The sequence below is a fragment of the Sceloporus occidentalis genome, unplaced genomic scaffold, assembly GCF_023333645.1.
Source record: "Sceloporus occidentalis isolate IW3139 unplaced genomic scaffold, rSceOcc1.0.p SCAF_5, whole genome shotgun sequence".
Lineage (NCBI taxonomy): Eukaryota > Metazoa > Chordata > Lepidosauria > Squamata > Phrynosomatidae > Sceloporus > Sceloporus occidentalis.
In genome coordinates this window covers 29555489-29577527 of record NW_028316985.1, presented here as the reverse complement: position 1 = coordinate 29577527, position 22039 = coordinate 29555489, and the positions used below count along the sequence as shown (strand labels likewise).

At 40.3% G+C, this 22039-nt stretch overlaps 1 protein-coding gene across 1 annotated transcript; it reads right to left on the bottom strand.

Annotated features, from left to right (window-relative positions):
• Positions 1-14283: 14283 nt before the first annotated feature.
• LOC149311846 (achaete-scute homolog 4-like) lies at positions 14284-14865 on the bottom strand. Its single transcript, XM_089526724.1, has one exon. The coding sequence runs from the start codon at positions 14851-14853 to the stop codon at positions 14284-14286; it is 570 nt and encodes a 189-aa protein (XP_089382850.1). The 5' UTR covers positions 14854-14865.
• Positions 14866-22039: the final 7174 nt, after the last annotated feature.

The window sequence follows — 22039 nt, the reverse complement described above, 5'->3', positions numbered from 1 at the left end:
ATGCATAATATCAATTAAGTGTGATTTGTTTATCCTAAAAACAGAAAAATCTTGTCAGAAGAAAATGATACTAGGTGCTGAATAGCATGACCTGTTGTTGAGAAGGATCCTCACCTTTGCTTTGAATTCTCAGTAGATCAAATGAAAATTTCCCTTTTTGAAGTGAGTTTTCTTGAAGTGAATTTTCTTTTCATCTTGATCTTCTAAAAAACAAACTCCAAGAAATAAGTAGATAGTTAGCTTTCATTTGTGAGTAAATGATCTGTTACTGTTTACTGTCTGGATTTAACAGGCACAACTATCTGTGTAGTGGTATATTTATGGGACAACCACTGGAATTGTTCCTAACTGCTGTAAGGTTCACATTCAAGTTCAGATTGTTTTTAGCTTTTTCCATCAGCCAATATGAATTCTATTTTTTTAGGGAAAACATAGGATAAAATATAATAATAAATAAATTCTTAATATGAGCATTTTTAAGCATTATAGCTATATCTTATACTTTCCTGCTAATATTGTAAGTCCATGAAACATGTGGAAATATATGAATATGATTATGTTAGCACAGGTTCTCGGGTTGGTTAGAATAACCTGTATGCAGTCTGTAACTAGACTATGTGTGATGCTTTTGTACAAACTGTTCACCACTGGTGTACACCTAGATGATAGAATGTGTGATCACATGCGCACTTGTAGTTCTGTGTTAAACTATTATTGGAAGCTTAAACAACATTTTAAATAATAAATAAAAATCAGTAATAAATAGAAAAACAATAGAATTACATCTGTCCTCTAGAGTGCAAGTGAGTGAGGAACTATGGGTCCATTCACACTATGCAGTTCTAGCTACATTATTCCATTTTAACTGCTATGGTTCCATCCTATGAAATCCTGGGATTTACAGTTTAGGGATGGGCATTTGGAATGCTCAGCTCGAGTGCTCTAGTGCCTCACAAAACTGTAAATGTCAGGATTCAACAATTAAGTGGAATAATTGTGCTATAACTGCAGTGTTAATGGGCCACAGATATGGTAAATGTTACTGACGGTTGCAATATTTGTATCTGTAAACCTCAGTTTTGTGTTGAAGAACTAGATGACGTTTCCCTCATTCTGGGGCATTCCCCAGGACCTCCAGAGAGAAATCATGCTTTTTGTACCCACCTGTCACAAGGTTTTTCTCCTGTTCTGCTGTATCCTGGAACAGTAAACCCCATCCATGTCTATCCGACCAGTGCTGAAAAAGAACAGGAGACAAGGGTCCCTCTCTGGACACATTAGCAACCACCAGCAACTGCCTAAGAGGATCTGTCCTGGCAAGTTCCTAATATTTTGCCAATCTGTAGCTGTAGCATCCTTTACAAACTAGTCTTCTCCTCTATAGTCCTGTTTCTCTCTTTGGTGCCTGAGTTCAGACACCACCAACTTGGGAAAGTGCTAATAATTTATTCACTAAAATGATAACTAGTAATGTGCTTTGAAAAAAAAATGAAACCAAAGGTAGGAGATTCCAAAATGGTAGGATGGAGCAGTGCTGTTTGATTAACAAAGACTGGAGTGCAGTTTTATTTTATGATTATTTTGTATATGATATTTCATATATAGAAATAAGAGCCAGAATCCTGTTGGTTCCCCTATGCAAGTGGATAGTTACATATTTTTGTCCAAAGTAGAATGCCATGTATTAAGTTCTAGGTTGCAGAGACAGAACTGCCCAAGTAGTGCCATGGTGAATGACTGAACCTTGTGCATAGTCTGTACATGAGTGTACAATTTCATTGAACATGGCTGAACAATGCACATGGATGTACATTGTACTTTTCCATCATCACCGTTCATTAACAAAATGACATCTGTGAAGCCACCACATAATTCCATGACCATGAAGTTCATGTAGGGTCTTGTCCAAGGTCTACTTAGGTCTAGTAGGTGCACTGAAATGCAAGGATGTAGGAATAGGATCCACAAATGATGGAGTCCTGCTACAAATGGGGTCTGAATTCCTGTACTTAACCTAAGAGGGGATTTTAGCAGATATGCTTTCTCATCCTGGTTTGTGATGATTCTTCATGTTCCCTCAGAGCCCAATGTAGAAGAAACTCCATATAGTCTGATTCCCAGTGCAAGTCTGAGACAGCTCTGAGTAACATGCACACTTTTCCTACCATAGGAAATAAAAATTCAAACATTGCATCCAATATTTCTCTACTGAAATTATTTATTGAAGTCACTGTTTACAGCTGTTGAGCCTCCCTTCCATCACAGCACAGGAATATCAGATTATATGCCTTCAAGGAAGCATCGATCAGCATAGAAATGCCAGTGTTGTCTTTAAATAGAAAAATTAATCACCAGATTCCAATACTGGGCCTAAAGACACTTTGTTGTTGTTGTGTTCCTTCAAGTCATTTCTGACTTATGGTGACCCAGTAATAATAATAATAATAATAATAATAATAATAATATATTTTATTTATATCCTGCCTCTTCTGTTGGATCGAGGTGGCTTCCAATCAGAATAAAATACAATACATAGTACAATAAAATACCAAATGAAATCCATTATTCCTCCCTCCAACACAACACTTAAAATTGCCAATTAATAATCATAATGATAAATAATATCCAGTGGTAAAATAACAGTAAGGCGATGGGAATCCATCTTGGCAAGATATGTTCAGAGGAAGTTTGCCAGGCTGAGAGCATGTGACTTATCTAAAGTCACCCAATGGATAATAAACATGGTGATACCTTGAACTACTCTCTCTGGCCCCAGGGCAGGACCAAGACAAAATGTTGCCCCTACACTACATTACAGTGCATATTATCTGACAGTTAAATTAGTTTGGTAGCTGAAGTATCAAATGGTTCCAAGAGCAAATCAAGCCTGAAGTCTCAATAGAAGCCAAGACGACTACTGTTGTACTTTGGATATATCATAAGAAGACATGACACATTAGAAAAGACAATAATGCTTAGTAAGTCAGAAGGCAGTGAGAAGAGAGGAAGGCCACATTACTGGTTTGGGCTGAGTTTTGTCCTGCAGTTGTCCTACAGTTTGGTCTCGATTTTGTCCTACATTTTGTCCCTGGTAAAAGTGGACAATTATGGCAACCCTACTGGTGGATAGAATCAGTCAAGAAAGACACAGCCCTGAGTCTGCAAGACCTGATCAAGGATGTTGATACCAGAGGGACTTGGAAGTCTTTCATTCATAGGGTCACCAGCTGAAGTCAACTTGACAGTAATTAACAACAAATGTGAAGCACAAAATCCCACAAGCAATTATCCATCCAGTAAAATGCAACAACAACAAGTCAATAACTGACCATTTGCTGCCCTTTTGTGACCCCACAAACCTGCTGCTTGTGATGACCACCCTGCTCTTTGTGAGGGTGTTTCTTGTCTAAGAATCAGGCCAAAACGTTATGGCTAAGAGGGTAAGGGGCATGCTTTTGTTTTTGTTAAGGCACAATTTTTCAGACAGTTTGGAGAAAGAGCAAATAAGGTTCTCACCACTTCTGAGTATTTCCAAAATCCAGCACAAACTCAAAGACACACACACACACACACACACACACACACACACACACGAGTCTTTGGCCATGCTGGCAAATTCTGGGAAAGGAGCTGTTATGACCAGAAAGAATGGCTGACTGCTAAGGGCAACCTAAGATTTGTGCTTGCCAGGCTCAAGAGCACAAAGAGAAAACAGCCATGCTGGTAAAGCACACGGTCTGCAAGAGGAACATTAGTTGAATCGCTGGAGGCAGAGTGTCAGTTCGTGGAATTTTCAAACGGATGTAATTATCACTTGGATGAGGTTCAGGTCTTAGAGGAACTGCCAGGTCTTTCATGAAGGAATGAATCCCTCCCATAGAGAAACCATTGAAGACGGGAAGAAGAAGAAAAGGAGGATAATGGATAAATGTTCCCATTTGAATGTTGTTGTAAAAACTGTCTGAAATAATGTATCTTCTGCCCTACTCAGAAAGACAGTAGATAGTAAAGGTAGGCAGATTATATGTATGTAGCCTAGATAGATAGCAAAGGTGGTTAGATGGAAAAGATAACTAGAAAATGAAGGCAGTTCATATCTCTTGTAATTCTTTGGACTTTTGTGATCCAGCTAGAAGATAAAGCTCCTGGTGGGTGTCTCTGTGTCAGAGACCAACAGAAAGTGAGAAAGAAGACTAAAGCTCTATTATAGGGAGCCCTCCATATTTGCTAGGGTTAGGTTCACAGGACCCCTGTGAAAGTGGGTAAACCACAAATAAAAAACACTTAAAAAAACCTGAGAGGACACCTTGTCGCCAGGCCCCGAGTCCCTTCTGGGGGAGGAGGAGGTGGCCCCATGGGTTCCATGTTCAAGAGTCAGAGACTGAAGTATGCTGCAGATAACTTTTAATAACACCAAGGAAACAAACTAATGGCAAACAACTGGCAGGTTCCTTTCACCGTGCCCTGCGAACTCCTAACTTAAAGTCCTCCAAACAAACCTATAGTCCGGGTTAAGGCCATGTGGCTTAGGCCTCTTCAGACTCGCTGTCCTCTTGGGCGTCACGGGTGCCTTGTCGTGGGCCGAGAGGAGTTCCCCTCTCTACGGGCCAACACCTACCCCAAATGTCCCACAGTAACCGTGGTCCGGGATGAAGTACCGGGCGGGCTTGATAGGGTTCCGGGTCAGCCCCGGTAGGATGCACAGGCCACCACTTCTCTGGTGGATGCCGACCCTCGGACCTCCACCCTGGGCCAAGCCTCGGACCCCGGAAGTGGAGTCGGTTAATCTCGGCTGCAAAGGCGTCACTCACCCTAGCCTCTATCCCTGCCTCATAACCTGTCTCCCCCGGCCGCCACAGAGTCCCCGACGCTCCTATCTCCTCCTCCTCCCCCTCCTGGGCTACTTCTCCTTTTCTATCCTTGGGCTCCGCCCCTCCCTCCGCCCCTGCCCGAGGCCCAGCTGCTTCACTCCCCGCCGGTGCTCCTTCCTCCTTCAAGGTTCCCTCTGGGTCCTCCAGGGCGTCTTCCTTCAGGGCGGGACCCCAACCCGACTGCTCCCCCTCCCCACCCTCTGACATACCTCTCTAGGAATCTCTAGGTCTTCCAGTACAACTGTATGGTCAACATCAGTGCAGGCAGAGGTGACTCCCATTATTGGCCATGTGCAGACTAGAGACAAAGAGCAAAAAAAGAGAAGTAATAAAATTTCAATTCCCATTAGCAACAGAAAAGTGACTTCTTTTGAGATCCAGATGTCCTTGTCCTGTGCAAAGATTCTTTTGAGATTTCTCAAGGAATCTGTGAAATATTACAGCTGGGAGAAAACATAGGTGCTGCATAGATAAAATTTCCCAAATTGTAGTCCAGTGTAAGAGTTTTATCTTTTCCAGAGGTAAAAATCCTCAAAGATTTAAGTGCCAGTCCTTTGCTCTCATTAAAGTCCTGATTAGCCACATATTAATATGCTTGCAGTCTTCTTCTGACTTCCCAATGACAGCTGTTCCTTGCAATTGCAAAAAAATTTCCTTTTGAAGCTTACAGCCTTCATTCCCTGGTTCTAAAGGGATATCAAGTGACTGATTACTTTTGTGCACTTTATTATGGTTCCTGCTGTTTTTCTTTGGCCATTTATTGACACTGAGTAATGTAACTTGAAAGGAACTTAGTCTAGCCATTACTGGGGTGAAGGGTGGGGGAATCAACTAAATAAACCATTAGGAGTTTCTAAACAATCTCATGGCTAGGATTATCCTTCTTTAAAACAGCGATAGCATCTAAGCGCTGGTAGGTTTGCAATTTTAATGTGATTTTTTTCTTTAGCCATGTTTGATAGAGAGATTAAACTGTGTAGAACAGGGGCAGGCAACCTTTTTGAGCTGGGGGCCAGGTTGGTGTCCCCCAGACAACGGGGGGGGGGGGGGGGAGCCAAAAATAAATAATTAAATAATATAAGACAACATTTTCAAAGGTAGGACACATTTGCTGCCTATTTGCTTCTGGGCGCAATACAAGGTGTTGGTCGTTACCTATAAAGCCCTAAATGGCTTGGGCCCAGGGTACCTGATGGACCGCCTCTCCCCATATAATCTGCCCCGCACCCTCAGATCATCTGGGCAGCAACTTTTAAGAGTTCCATCGGCTAGACTAGCTTCTACCTCTAGGAGGGCTTTTACGGTCTCGGCCCCCAGCCTCTGGAACTCGCTGCCCACAGAGCTCCGCGCAGCCACCTCCCTACCCCCTCTAGAGTGTCTATTCACCTCCCCCCTTCCTCTGCCAGCACAATAGCCTGGCATGAGTTTGTAATGTTTTTAACATGTTAGCCTTTTACTGTGATATGGTTTTTTACTGTGATATGGTTTTTGTATTTTGTAATAGTTTTGGTGTTTATTGCATTGTATAATCTTGTTGTACACCGCCCTGATTTGAAGAAGGGCGGTATATAAATAAAACCATTATTATTATTATTATTATTATTATTTAAAAATGGAGGACATGCAAAAAAATTTGATGGTTTTTAAAAAATGTTCATATAAATGCATGTTTCTTAGGCATGACCAAAATGGAGGACATTTGGGCATTATTCCTAGACAGATGGCAGAAATGTACTTCCCTTTCTGGCCAACCCCCCTCCCCCCATTCCAAACAGCACATTTCAGCATTGAACATGCCTTTACTTAACATGGCAATCTCTTGCATATTTCAGAAGCTTATTGCATAACCAAACTCTTTGGGTTTCACACCGAACATGGGTTCACATGGCTATGCGTATTTAACATGTCAAGGTGGTCTCACAAGAAGTGATTTGCCCTCAGGTTCAAATGTACTTCTCAGAAGTGTGTACTTGGTCAAGGCACTGTGGTTTTTCTTCACTGCGCATGAGTTTGTAAAAATCACAGCAACTTACATTGGCCATGCTTCTGAAGCTGGCTCATATCAATATGACCATCCTCCTCCTCCTCCTCCTGCTCCTCTTCTTCTTCCTCCTCCTCCTCCTCCTCCTTCTTCTTCCTCCTCCTCCTCTTCCTCCGCCTTCCTCACTCCTCCTCCTGCTCCTTCCTCCCTCTTCCTCCTCTTCCTTCCTTCTTCCCTCCTCTTCCTCCTCCTCCTCCCCGCGCGGCTGCGCAAGAGGCCCAAGGCCCCGCACGGGCCTTTGGCGGCAGCAATCGGTGGCAGGACCGAGCAGGGGCCAGTCCCAATGGCTCAGCGGGCCACATGTGGCCCGCGGGCTGTAGGTTGCCGACCCCTGGAGTAGAAGATAGTAAAATGATTGAGCAAATGTCTGAAAATATCCATGAAGTATTTTTATAGTAACCAGTAATAATTTCACATGGCCTATGTTTTTATTAAAACATTAATTCTAATAGTGACAAGTTGGATCACTATCTGCTTTCAACAATTGGTAATGATACGCTCTCTTCTTTGAAGCTAACTTTTCTCTAGACAAAAGTCAATTTAGAAATAATTTTAGAAATTCGCGCTTACTTGCTTAAAGCCTCCAAACTTCAAACTTACTTACCTATAGAAGGACACACAACACAGATGTGGATACAGGTACAAGGTCTTGTCACAAACCCAGATGACACACATCTATTCAGGAAATGTCATCAGAGAACATAATGACATCAACCACAATATTAGACTTTCATTTGCTCATGCTCTTATGTGATGCTGTGTCATACTGTGTCAGCAAAGCTATTCTACATTCTGCATTGGGTAAACAGGCCAGTCTCTGAGTCAGAGGAGAAATGGACATAAATCATACATTAGGAATGGAAATACTCAAAAACTGGCATTTCATCTCAGACCTCAGAACAGCAGTCCTTAAACAAACAAACAAACAAACAAACAAACAAACAAACAAAACTACAAAGGAAGATTGGAGAAACAGCAAAACTGGAACATATCCACATCTGTCCATCAATAGTGGGTTGAACAGAGACAATGGTTTCCTGGCACACTACATACAATATAACACTATCTAGCCCCCTGTCTCATAAGGGAGCCCTTGACCATTTCATCACTTCTCCAGTCTGGTTCCCACACTACACTGCAATACTGCCACCACCATTCATATGGTTATCTACTCACCTTGGCGTTAGGCAACATCCCTCCTCCTGCTTTGTCTCCCAATAATCATTTTTACAACTGAACTTGTCACCTCATATCCGCCAAGCACAGGTTTTGCATTTCTATTGTCATTCTCACACACTGCCTGCTTATATAGGTCTGTCATGCATCTGAGGAAATAGATTGAAGGCTACAAAAGTTCATGCTATTAGCTTCTTACTTTCAGTTAGTCTCAAAGATGCTACAAGATCTCTTTGCATTTAGAAACTACTGTAGCTTTGAAGCATTTGCTGACTTGACCGTAGTTAGACCGTAGTTGGTTGATCTATATTACAGATCCCAGAATTTCTCAGTCAGCATGACAACTACCTCAAGAATTCTATGCATTGGAATTGAAAAAGTATTTTTTAGACTGGTATTTGGGAAATCTTTTGCTACAGAGATTTGATGTTTTCATCTTGTGCTGATATTTGAAGTGCAAAGAAGTAGATTACAAATACACAGCAAAAGCTTTGTTGGAAATAATGGAATGTGATTCAACCACAACAAAGTTATCTCACTGGTTTTAATGGGATCAGTTCATGTGAATGGATTTTGATCCTAGCCTGTGAATTTGTAGACTCCCATAGGAAAGCAAAAGTTTCAGATCCTACAATTATTTATGAGTTAGAAAGCTTTGCATGCCTATGCTCACTAATTGCTAGGTTAAATTATGGTGACTTCTTGTTTTTTGCCTTTCCATACCCTTTCTCTTCCTACATCATTTTAACCTGCAGCCATATTCCCTCCCCACCCCCTATTCTTCCATTTAGACCATATGCTTGATAATGTACAAATTTTGTAAGTAAAGCTACTTTAAATTTAGCTCCCCCCTCCTTCTGCTGGACCCTGTGTCTGAGTGAATAGGCATGACACTAGTTGTTGTTCACCTTCTGTTTTGCCATTTGTATTGTATCTCACTTTAGAGATCCTGTACTATATCTTAATTTCCTAATACAAATAATGGTAGATGCAGTCTGCTCAACCTCATCCAGTTCTGATTTCTCTTAATTTTTGCCTGACTTACAAACTACTACTTTCCCACCAAATGACTATTGGAAGGGAACTGGCATATTTACTATTAGTCATCCCTTGAATCTGTCTTCAGTCCCTTTGTCCACCAGTCACTCATAATAAAAGCCTGGAAGAAACATGGATTGGAAGTACCAACTTTCTGGACACCAGAGCATGGAAAATTTACCTTTTGGATGACATCTCCTGTAATCTGAAAGAATCTGGGAATTGTTGTCCTGAAAAAAATGACTTTCCCAAGCTTTGCTGGAAATATACTGAAAATACCCCCCCCCAACCTTCCAGGATATCCTAATTATGTTCAATATTTGTACTGATTTTGAGTCTTACCATATGAGAAAATTGAGCCAGAGAGTAGCTTTTTTCTCTATGTATTACTGCATGGTGTCATAGTGTTTCTGTTCTCTTCCTGTAGCAGATGGTTGTAAAAGTATGCCTTTTGTCAAACAGATTTTCCAGCTAGAAAAAAGACACACTTTTACAACCATTTTCCATGGAAAGAGAATGGAATTGCTATGACATCAGGCATGGGGGAAACCATTACTCTCCAGTTCTGATTCATCTTTGTTTTTTAATGAGAATAGGGTTCTTTAGTTACAAACTGCTGATTTAAAAGATATATAAATATATATGCATGCATACATACATACATACATACATACAGGGGCTGCCCCTCTCTCTCATACTTTTTTTGGAAAAATAACAGAATATGTTCTCCTATGTGGAACCTTCGCTCTTTATTTTTAAAAAATTAAGGTTCTCCTACCTAATAGGCAGAGCAATCTTGCATCTTAAATTTTGTTTTATTGCTCACCTCTAACTTGTTTGCTTTGAACCTGACAACCTCATTGGCTTCATGTGGCTAATAAACAGTATATTTCAGCCTCAAAATGGGTGTTGGTAGGATTATCTCCTATTTCCATCTTCTAGAGGTTCCATAACATTATGTTAAGCAGTTTGCTTCTGCCAGTGACTCTTTTATTGTTATTAATAACTTTCATAATTATACTTGTCTAAAGTGTTTCATCTTTATGGCACTTCACTACCAATTTCATTTCACAGCACTTCTGCTATGTTTCTGCACATGGATATATATTAGTCATACAAATATTTCAGCTCTATTTTTAAGTGCAGAGATCAGGTCTTGCTATGTACTGCCATGTTGAGCTTATTCATGGATTCCTCATTTATGAAGAATAGATTTGTACACAAAATTGTGAATGTGGGTTAGATTTTTCATTTTTAGCCAGAGAAACAATGGTTGAAGCCTATCTTTCTCTCATTCATTAATTTGAGGGTCAGTGTGATAGGAGCCCAGTTATTGAAACTCCCAGTCCAGGGAGACCAGAATGGCCCTCTCCTTGTTGGCCTTCTGGCATCAGATTAAAACCTTCATATGCAGGCAGGCTTTTTAAAACAGAATGTTCTTAAAGGACCGGCTTAAGGTGTTGTCTCATTTTAAGTGTTTTAAAATTTTCTTTTTAACTCTATTTTTATTCTTTTAATAAGCAATCTATTGTAATATTGTAACTATTTAATTATGTTTTAATGTATCACTTTTCTATGTTTTTAACTGTATAGTTCTTTTAATGTTGTGAGCCATTCTGTGTCCCAGTTCTGGGAAAAGAGTAGGATGATGATGATGATGATGATGATGATGATGATGATGATGATATACAAATGTGTGTGCGGGGGGTTCATGTTTTGGAGAAGGGATGCCCTACTGTTTTGTTACCTTATTCTGAGTTGCTGTCCTCTAAGAAGCACACCTATAGCAAGCACTCACTCAGATTAAGGATCCCTTTTCAGAGAACTATGCTTGGTGGATCTAACTCAGGATATATCATCAGGATGGGGAAAGTTGGGCCAGTAAGGCTCCTGTGTTACATATGATTATCACGTGATTAGTTCTATGGTGGGTAACAAAACTGTATTAAGCAAGTTATAAATGTGCTTTCAAGCCTGTTCTTCACATTATGGAGAGAAGACTTCACATTTCTGTTATATGTGCTACTTCCAACTCATAACTAGTTACAAATAACTAGTTATTTCAAGCAACACCTTTTGGAATAATTAAGGCATCCCTGAGTTACTCTGCATTTGGGCGTAACACAGACTGCCCAAAAAGGATGGCCTGCTGGTGCTTGTTTTTCTGCCGGAGGGAAGCCTCAGCCACCAAACTGCGAGGCTTCCCGCTGGCAGAAAAAATCCTGCAAAAAGCAGGTTCTTTTGAAGCCATGGCAGCAGCGGTGTAACAAGTGCGCCACTGGCGCACTCATTACGTAAGTGCCACACAGCACCGTGCGGATGCCATGCAGCACTTACGTAACAATGGTGGCGCCCATGTATACAGGGCACCGCCATTGTTACGCCCTCATCACGTGTGAGGGTTGCAGGGCATGTTGGCGCTTCCACCTCAGCCAATCCCATCATGTGATGAGAGTGCCTAAAAGGCCTGTATGTACCAGGCCTGAGTTATGTTAACACTGGGGTGAAGCAGACTGGCCAAAAGGCATGGCAAGAGGCTGTTCTGGCCACGATTGGGTGAAGACTGCAGTAACTGCATGGCCTAATCTCAAAGTTGTCATAACTATCTGTCATAATGATCTCAGACTAGATGAGGCCTCAGCCTCCACTGTGAACTTACAACTGAACTGTGCCAGAAAATTCTACAGTTTCATTTTTCCACCTGGTCTAAAATCCAACAGGGTTGTGAAGACAATAAATAGTAAATGGCAAAAAGCAATAAATTTGGTACCAAAGGTAGAAATATTGTAGGCCCTTGGTATCCACTGGGATTTGGCTCCAGGATTCCCCATAGTTCCCAAAATCCATGGATGCTCAAGTCCAATTATATACAGTGGTATAGTAAAATGGCATCCCTTATATAAAATGGCAAAATCAAGGTTTGCTCTTTGGAATGTTTGGGGAGAATGTTTTCAAGCTTCTGTTTCTATATTTCTGTAGAAATATAGAAACTTTGTGGATGCAGAATCCGTCTACTACACAAAAAAGAAGACCACTTCAACATGTTTCAGTGTTTTATTCAGATTTAACACTATGCACTTGTGAAATGAAACAACCAGATCAGGTATGACTTACATAAGTAAACAAAAACATTTTGAACCTTTTAGAGACCACTTGAAAGCTTCTTCCAAAATGTGTCCTCTTTTTTGGAGGTTTTTAACCCCTGGCCATCTCTCAGAGATGCTTTGTGTATTTATGGCAGGCGGTTGGACTTGATGATCCTTGAGGTCTTTTCCAACTCTATGATTCTCTGACTTTTTCTTTTGCCAGCCTCCATTTTGGTAGCCAGACTTACAGATCTATGCTTTTTTAACATGCTGAGGGGAGTTGTGTGGTAGGCCTATATGCTTCTCCCCTTTCTCTCTTGTTTTAGTGTTTGTTCCTGCTGAGTAAGAGATGTTGTAGGCAACTGCCTTTTACCTTCCTTGTTGTAAGCAGGCACAACCAGCTATAGCAGGGCGTGCTTGAGCAGAATCCCATTCTTTCCCCCCTCAAGCTTTATTTCACTATTTACTGCAGACATGCTACTGCAAACTGACATTGAAAGTCCATATTTCACCTCCCCTCTTTCACCATTCTCCCAGTATGAATGCTCACTAATGCTTCAGTAGTGTAGCTATGAGGGTAGGAGGCAAAATGAGGGTATTGCCCACAGGAAAGAATTCTGCCCCTCCATGACAGCTTCCTTCAGTCTTGACATTCCAAGTGTTGTAATTATTTAAACCTTTGGTTGAACATTTAATAATACAATTTAAGCATCCAAAGTAAAGGACAGGCAAAGTTACCAAGGGAATGGGAACACAGCAAATAGGAGTTTTAAGTGTGAATGATTTTTGATGTCTCACTCTCTGCAGTGCTAGAAATTTGGAGACTGAAGGAAAATTTAATTGTGGGAGTGGAATTCTTATTTGCAGAGCAATGCTCTCATTGTGACCCCCTTATAGCTACATATCAGTTTTTGCTTCTACTTTGATAGATTAATCTGTATACATTAACATACACTATACAGTCATCAAACTGATGTCACTATAATTTTATTATAATGCATATAGATTGTTGGTTATTACTGAATGAGGTACAAAGAATAGAAGCCAGATGGATTTTGTTCTTGTACTTCAGCTTTGTCCAAGCTGGTACTTTGCAAATAGCCATTCTGGAATGATGGGAGTCTGCTATCTGGAGAGCATCCACTAGAGAAGGAATAAAACTACCCAAAATGAAATAATGGCTAAACACAAATTAATAGCAAAAAAGCAGCTGATTCCAATGGTAACATAAGAAGGACTCTATTGCATGTTAACAGACTTTCACAACCTGGTAAGGCATCATCTCATTCAATTACACTGTATTTTGAGCTGTAGGAGGACAGAATTTCTCTTCTTATTTTCTGACCTGATAACATTTTAGATGCTAACTGTCCAATATGAAGGAAGCTTACTGTAGTTGAATCATACTGTGGTAAATGGAACAAGCACATCACACTTTAATATTTGTCTTGTTGAAATTAAGATAGTTGTCCCTTAAATTCCAGTGATTTATATGGTGCTTAAACACCACTATTTTTATTTGAATCTTCAGCAGTATGTCAAATGCTATCCAGAAGGACATTTTACTAACCTTTTTCTTAAAAAAAATTACATCATAGTTTGCTTAGTAAACCCACCACATATTGCTGTCTTAATGAGAACCAGAGAATTATTATAGAGCTGAAGGAAAGAGGAATGAGCTCATCTGATTTTATTGTCCTCTTCTGAATGAAACAAATAAGCATTTCAAAGAGAGCAACAATTAATTACCTATACAGTATGTATGTGTGTGTATATATACTATTTTAGCAGTCATAAGCCCCCAAAGACACATACAAACACACACAATACGACCATAAATAAGGAACAATATTGTTGTCTTCTTACATAAGCATCTGAAGATTTTCCAGACTCAAACAGATGGTAAACAGTCAGTGAAGATACCTTTTTCATCCCTTTGCTGGGGACTGAATTTATCCTTTAAGGAAAAACCATGCAAATATAGAAACTGTTTCTGTAGAAATATAGAAACTTTGAGGGAGAGAGAAATGGTCTTGAATTAGTAGGTTTTTGAAGAGGTTTCTGACGTTTTCTAACTGCATACTTCTTCAAACTCACTGTAAGGGGATGAAGCTAATGAAGTTTTAGATTCTCCATCACTGTTGCATTCCCTTCTTAAACTAAGACCCGGGGCACTTGCATCCTCTGCAGCTGGAATGGCTGCTTTAGTACTTGTCCCTAAAGGATGGTAATCCAGCAAATTTTGAAGGTGCTTGATGTAAGTAATGGCAGCTCTCAAAGTCTCCACTTTGCTGAGACGCTTATCAGCAAGTTCCTTGGGGAGATGATCTCGGAGACGTGCGTAGCCATCATTCACACAACGAACCCGCTGCCTCTCCCTCTCGTTCCTTTTCCGAATGAAGGCAGGCTCAAAAGAGTAGTCATATACTCCTACATACCCAGAAAAGGGTAGATAGGAGAACCTTCCTGAATATGCATTGTAGGCTTGATGGTCCCAATATGTAGGTTCAAAGTGGAAAGGAACACCAAATGGTTCTTGGAGTGGTATACCATGAGGACTGGCAACATGGCTGCTTCCAATGGATGCTGGTCCTGAGAAGGGGATTCTGTTCAATAGGCCATCGTCTTTATTGCTTCCCATTTTGAAACAGTGCAGCAGCGACTTTCCAAACAACTTCTATGGGAGGTCAATCCATCAAAGGAAAGATCACCCGGACCAGATGTTCCACTTCATACAACATATTCAATCTTTGTGGTGATCAGAGCTGTAGGTGCATATCCACAACTTTGGGACAGCCGGTGATGATTCTAGCATTCCATTCTTCTGTCTGAAGATCAGCTCTGCTCCTGGATCTGTTATTACAGAGGCAGAATGCCTTTTAATTTATAAGCATGCTTCTAGGACCATCACTCCACACTTTAAACTCAGGTTTCCCTCTGATCTTCATATTTCAAAAGATAATGAGAGGGTTCCTGTGTTCCTTTTCTCCTAGCTTGGATGTGTGACTATAGAGATAAAACCAAACATAAATAATCTTCCAGGCTGTAAACACTCCTCAGGTATTGTAATCCATAGTGCCCTTTGATATTACCTGCCTGCAAAAGGATGGATAACTTTAAAAAGTTTACAGGCATCTGCTAAGTGTTGCCAAAGCTCCTCCTCCAGAGCCAGGATCTCCTGTCAGCTTAAAAAAAGAAGAAAATTAGCCAAGGGCTTCCTATACCAAAATCCGAAGGGCAAGGGCAGCCTTTGTTGTTTCTGCTGTTCAAAAGTAACCAAATCAGTCAGCTCATAGGAAAGTTTGCAGACTAATACCACTTCTGCCCTAGTTTCAGGAGTTGGTGTTAAACATCTAGGATGTAAAGTATAATATCAAAGGAAAGAGTGCTCCCTTGTGGTTATTGTGTCAGAGAGTATATGTATGCAAACACACTTGATAACAATTATTTTATACTTTGGTGTGTTTTTGCAAAAGGTACAAAATACATTTCTGCATTCAACTGTCTATTGTGTGATTTAAAAACAGCCTTTGAGACTATGTGGCCCTCACCAGGTGGTTTGCAGCACATTCCCATCCATGTTTTGCTGTTCCTGTTGTGTGCTTTCAAGTTGCTTCCGACTTATGGTGACCCTAAGGCACACCTATCAAGATTTGGCAAGATTTGTTCAGAGGCGGTTTGCCTTTGTCTTCCTCTGAGGCTGAGAAAATGTGACTTGCCCAAAGTCACCATATGTATTCAGGTGTAAATCTCAATGAGTTCAGTGGAGCTTAGTCCAAATTAAGTTGCCACAGAATTTCAGGCAGACAGAATAATTACATAATTAAAATAGCAATATAAAGTTACCACAAGAGAAATCATGTTAACTAAAGTCATGTGTGGATGGTTCAAGGTTTTATCTGATGTTCTTCCCCTAGACAGAAAACCGGCTCTCTCCATGTGGTGGTCAGAGGAACCCTGACAATAAATGTCAGGTGAACATTTTACATGTGAAAACAGAGACATACTTGTATGTAATACTAATGCAAGCCTCACTCCCTCAAATGGTAAAAGCCCTCCACTGCTGGATTTATGCTATATTTGATTGTTTTGCTATTATTGGCCTCTTCCTGCTTTAAAAGCAAGAGAGCATGATTGAAGCTGCATCTACACTGCAAAAATAATTTGGGTTGACACCATTTTAACTGCCTTGGTTCCATGCTATGGAATTCTGCAGATGGTAATTTATTAGGGCAGGTGCCCTAACAAACTGCCATCCTCCGAAATCCATAGCATGGAGCCAAGACAGTAAAAGTGGTGTCAACTCAGATTATTTCTGCAGTGTGGATGCAGCCTGAGTTTAAAATACAATTAGCAATAGCAATAGCAAGTACATTCTATACCACTTATCAGTGAAGTAAGCACTCCCTAAGCAGTTTACAATGTGTAAGCTAACTGCCCCCAAACAAGCTGAGTACAGTGGTACCCCGGGATACGAATTGATCGCGTTACGAAATTTCCGGGGTACGAAAAAGTTAGATTGGAAAAAACTGTTCCGGGTAACGAAAGATTTTTCGGGTTACGAAATTCATTTCGGCGCGAAATTTAAATGCGAAGCGCGGCTAGCGGCTTTCCAGCGCTAACGGAAAGCCTTTTCGGGTTGCGAAATGTATCGGGTTACGAACGGCGCCGCGGAACAAATTAATTTTGTAACCCGAGGTAGCACTGTACTTATTTTAGCGACCTACAGAAGGATGCAAGACTGAATGGACCTTGGAGTCCTTGGAATCAAACTCTTAACAAACTCAACCTTATGGCTGAAGTACCCACATTTAACCACTGTACCACCAGGGCTTCTCTCATTAGCTGGGGGGTTGACAAGGAAGGGTTAAAGCAAATGGTTAGAAATGGCTGAGCACAATCTTTGTTAAGTAACAACCAGCAACATTCTGCTATGCAAATTAAAGAAGGATTACGTACATTTCAGACATTTCAGAATTCAGTATATTGTCAACAGTTGCTAAATCAGAGGCTTTAAAAATAACTCTTATCTCTTACAATTTCCATTTGAAAACATTTTACAGTTAGCAGAAATCTGTACTACTGAGAGTGTAGTGAGCCCAATATTGACTGACTTGACTCTCATGTAGGGTTGCCATGTCAGGACCTCCAAACTGGGACAAATGTAGGATAAATGTAGGACAAAATTTTCAAATGGAGGACACGTTTTAAAAAATGGAGGACACGCAAAAAAATTGATGATTTTTTTAAAAAAATTCATATAAATGCATGTTTCTTAGGCATGATCAAAATGGAGGACATTTGGCATTATTGCTAGACAGATGGCAGAAATGTGCTTCCCTTTCTGACCAAAAACCAGAAGAGGAGGAAGTGGAGAAGAAGAAAAGGAGGAAGAAGAGGAGGAGGAGGAGGGGAAAAGGAGGAGGAGGAAGAAGAGGAAGTAGAGAGGAAGAAAAAGGGGAGGAAGAGGGGAAGGATGAGGTAGAGAAGAAGAGGTGGAGAAGAAGAGGAGGAGGAAGGGGAGGAAGAGGAGGAGGAAGAAGAAGAAGAAGAGGAGGAGGAAGAAGATGAAGAAGAAGAAGAAGAGGAGAAGGAGAGGAGGCAGAAGAAGAGGAGGAGGAGAAAGAAGAGGAAAGGCTCTTTCCCCTGCCTGGCCGCCTCCCTCACCGGCGGAGTAGGCGGCAAGGCAGCGGAAAAGAACCTCACCGAGGCGAGGTATCAACATTCTTTGCCAGAGAAGACTGTCTAAAACTACAGCTCCCAGGATTCCATAGGCTGGAGCTACAGCACTTAAAGTTGTGGCAACTGCATTATTTACACAGTGTAGATGCCCACTCAGAAATACAGCAATGGTATCAAACTGCAGGGAAAGAGATTCCACCTCAACATTAGGAGGAAGTTCCTGACAGTAAGAGCTGTTCAACAGTGGAACACACTCCCTCAGAGAGTGGTGGGGTCTCTCCTTCCTTGGTTTATAAACAGAAGCTGGATGGCCATCTATTGAGTGCTTTGATAGCCTTGTGATCTCTTCCAACTCTATTATTCTATGATTGTGACATCAGCATGTTGCTACTTGGGTATATAATGGGAGACAGATCAATAAGTAAACAACTCCTAAATGAGGCTATTAATGATTCAGTAATAGGAACAGTTACATTAATAGACATACCAAGAATTAATCATTCGTAAACATTTCATTAGGCAGCTGTCACTCAAATGGTTAAATATGGATATGTTGTTAACTGTCTTCAAAAGTTGACCTGGACTCGTGGTGGCCCTTTGAATGAGACACCTCCAAGGCACTCTATTTGACAGACTGGCAAAAAGCTTTAGTGTTTATATCTGTATTGATAGTTTTTATTTGTTTTGTTTTTAAATATCCAAACCACATGCCTCCTGTCCTGGTTTGTTCCCTATGAATTTCCAGTACTAGACAGAGCTTTGGGCACTGAAGACAGAAGGTTTTTTTAAAAGAAAATCCTAGGAGATCCCAATGTCAGCAGGGCTACCTTCCCACACCAGGACCCACTATCTTTGCTCCCCGTGTACTTCTGGGCATACCACTGATCATGTATTGCAAAGGGGAGGATGTGCAGGGAATTAAACTCCATCCGCACCACCATTCACACCTTTAGCAGGACATTAAACCCTAGTGTATTTATGATATGACTGGATACAAGAAGCAGGAACAACCTCTATGAGGCAGGTGAACCAGGAACATAATAGTCTGATATCTACAGGGATTATTGGTCATCTGGAAGAGCCCTCTCTTAAGTGTATTTTGTATGATGTGTTGCCATCCTTTTTCTCTATGTAAAAAAGTTATGACTGTGTTATCCCTTGACATGTTTGAGAGACTGCCGTTTGCCACTCTCACAGGGCAAAGGCTTATTTCAACATCTCATTTGCAACAGCATAGATCATTGTGTCTCCATTTTATCCACTGGACCACACTGATAGGTGCATATTATGACATTTCTGTTATCTTTGTATAATTGCCAGCAGCGGATGGTAGAAAAAAAAAAGTTCTATCAAGAAGAAATTTGCAGGGCTGACAGGAGAACAAAACCATCTTTGTCACACTGGCGATGTGTAGACAAAGTCGATTAACATTTTCTAAGCATGATGCCAAGGGATTATGAACTGTAAAATGAAATGGATAGCCTGCTGGAACTGAACAAATCTCTTGAGCCAAGAAGGTGTTTTGATTTTAGTTGTTTCCTGTTAAGAACAAAGGTGCAGACAGTCAAATATTGTACATACAAGTCTCTACCTGCACAGACACTCTCATCTGGCCCTTTGTTTTGAAATTTCAGCAAGAAGGTTGATCAAATTTAAAAGCACAAAACCACAATCTTGGGGAGGATGGTTTTTAAACTTTTGGTGAAATGTATGGATTCAAGTGGCATGTGTGATTTGTATACATGTAATGTGAGCTACGTGGATGCAAGCAAGGTAGGTTTATTAACACCACCTACCCTATTAGTTGGGTGATGCTAATTGGTAAGATGAGGTTTGTATTTTGCAGAGGAAACTGTAGGTAACAACTTGTTCACAATCTGCAGTAAATAATGAAAAAAACCAACAAAAGTAATACTATCTTCTGATTTGATGTTTTGTATTTTTGACAACATCACTGAAAAAATTATATCAATCAGTGTATGCTTTATCAATGAATAAACCTGGTATCTCTTAATACAGGGAATGCACAAAAGTCTCTCTGAATACCAGAATAATATCTTTTCTCTCTCTCTGTTACTGCAAAGGGTCCTGATTTTGTGAAGACAAAAATCATCATAAATTTTAAAAAGGGAAAAGGTTTGTGCGCCACTTTCCAAAGGGGTAGCCTACTACAAAAGCCTGTAGCCTTAACCTGTTGCAGTAAATAAATAAATTTGTGTAGCAAGGCACGTTTAAAGGTAACAAAGTTATTAAACCAGGAATTTTTGTAGATTACAATTCACCTTCCCTGATGAATGGAGCATAATGGTAGAAAAGTATTATGACATTTCAGTAGCTTATTCCCCCGTTTTGATTGTTCTCATGGATCACATGCCTATGCTTTTAAATAATAATAATAATAATAATAATAATAAAATAATAATAATAATAATAATAATAATAATAATAATAATACAGTGTATTTAATGCAGGGACAGAGTTAATTCTTTTGTGCATCTACACTGTTGAAAAAATGGAGTTTGACACCACTTTAAGTGCTGTAATTCCATCATATGGAACCCTGGGAGTTAGAGTGCTGATGCCTAACAAAACTACAAATCCTGCAGCAGTGGCAGCACCAGGGTTGGAGTGGCCTGGTATGGTAACGCATGGTGCCATCCCTCCCATTGACTTCCTCCTCCCATTTCACACCATACAGAATGCTTAGTAATGCTTTTTTGCACTAATGTTACTTGTAAATCATAATTCTCATATACCACTGAATGTAATGCTAATAGTTGTGTATAACTCGCAAAACTTAAATTATACCTTCAAATTAGAAATATCATACACACAACCTAAATGTATTTATGTGTACCTAGTGAAGATCTTGTTAAAATGTGTTTATTGGAAAAAAATACATTTTTTTAAAAAATAAATTTTTAAAAGAAATCTTTAACATTTTGAAATTTGAATTTTAAAAAATCCTGGGGCCTCTCCTTTCTCCTCCCTCTGAGATTCACCACAATCCCACCATCTCTTAAAGCGTTTTAAAGGGAAGCAAGTGAATTCCACAGCCCATTTCTACCCAAAAGTAGGCGTTTGAGGAGCAGTGGTGTCATCCCCTCTTAAGATGTCACCTGGTGCTAATCGCACCCTCCTAGTGATGCCATTCTTCAGTGCACAGTGTGCCAGGAAACCATTGTCTGTGTTCAACTGGTAGAGAGATCTTGTAGCACCTTTGAGACTAACTGAAAGAGAGAAGTTGGCAGCATGAGCTTTCCTTAGACTTCAGCCTGCTTCCTCAGATACAAGTCTAGGAAAGTTCATGCTGCCAACTTCTTTGTTTCAGCTACTCTCAAAGCTGCTTCAAGACCTCTCTCCATACTGAAAAGAAAGAAGTTGTCAGCGTGAGCTTTCATAGACTTCACTCTACTTCCTCAGATGTATCTGTAAAAAGCATCTGAGGAAGCAGACTTCAGTTCTACTTCCTCAAACTTAAAAGCTCATGCTGCCAACTTCTTTCAAGGTGCTATAATATCTCTCTATATATTATATTATTATAATAAAGCATCTGAGGAAGTAGACTGAAGTCTAAGGAAAGCTCATGCTGCCAACTTCTTTAGTTCAGTTAGTCTCAAAGGTGATAGATACAAAGTCTCTCTACAATCAGTGGTTCCTCCAAACTGTGCTCGTTAAGGGCTTTTGGACTTCAGCTCCCAGAGACCCACAGTATTGGCCAATGTGGCTGAGGCTTCTGGGAGTTGTAGTCCAAAATCTCTTAAAGGGCACAGTTTGAGGGAACCACTGCTCCTACAGACTGATTCTTACAGACAGGGCTAAATCAGTGTTGCCAACAAGCCTCAAAGATATTTCCCCACATGTTTGACCAAAACACACTGAATCCCCCCCATATCACACCAAATATTCAGTCAAAATTCCTGGAAAATTCCCATAATGTTAATATGGTGGATCTTTTGCAAATAAATGTAACCCTAATTGAATAAAAATAATTGTAACTTATTTCAAATATCAGAATTAACCATTGAACCAAACAAGGAATCTTTCAGTCCTTCTAATACTTTTAAGATATTTATTTTGACATGAAGGGGGTCCAGGAAGCTTTGTGCCAAATAGAAACGTGTTCGGCTGCAACCGCACTGCAG

What these genes read in the sequence shown, in the direction of transcription:
- LOC149311846 (XM_089526724.1), bottom strand. Translation starts at nt 14,853, where the DNA reads ATGGGAAGCAATAAAGACGATGGCCTATTGAACAGAATCCCCTTCTCA.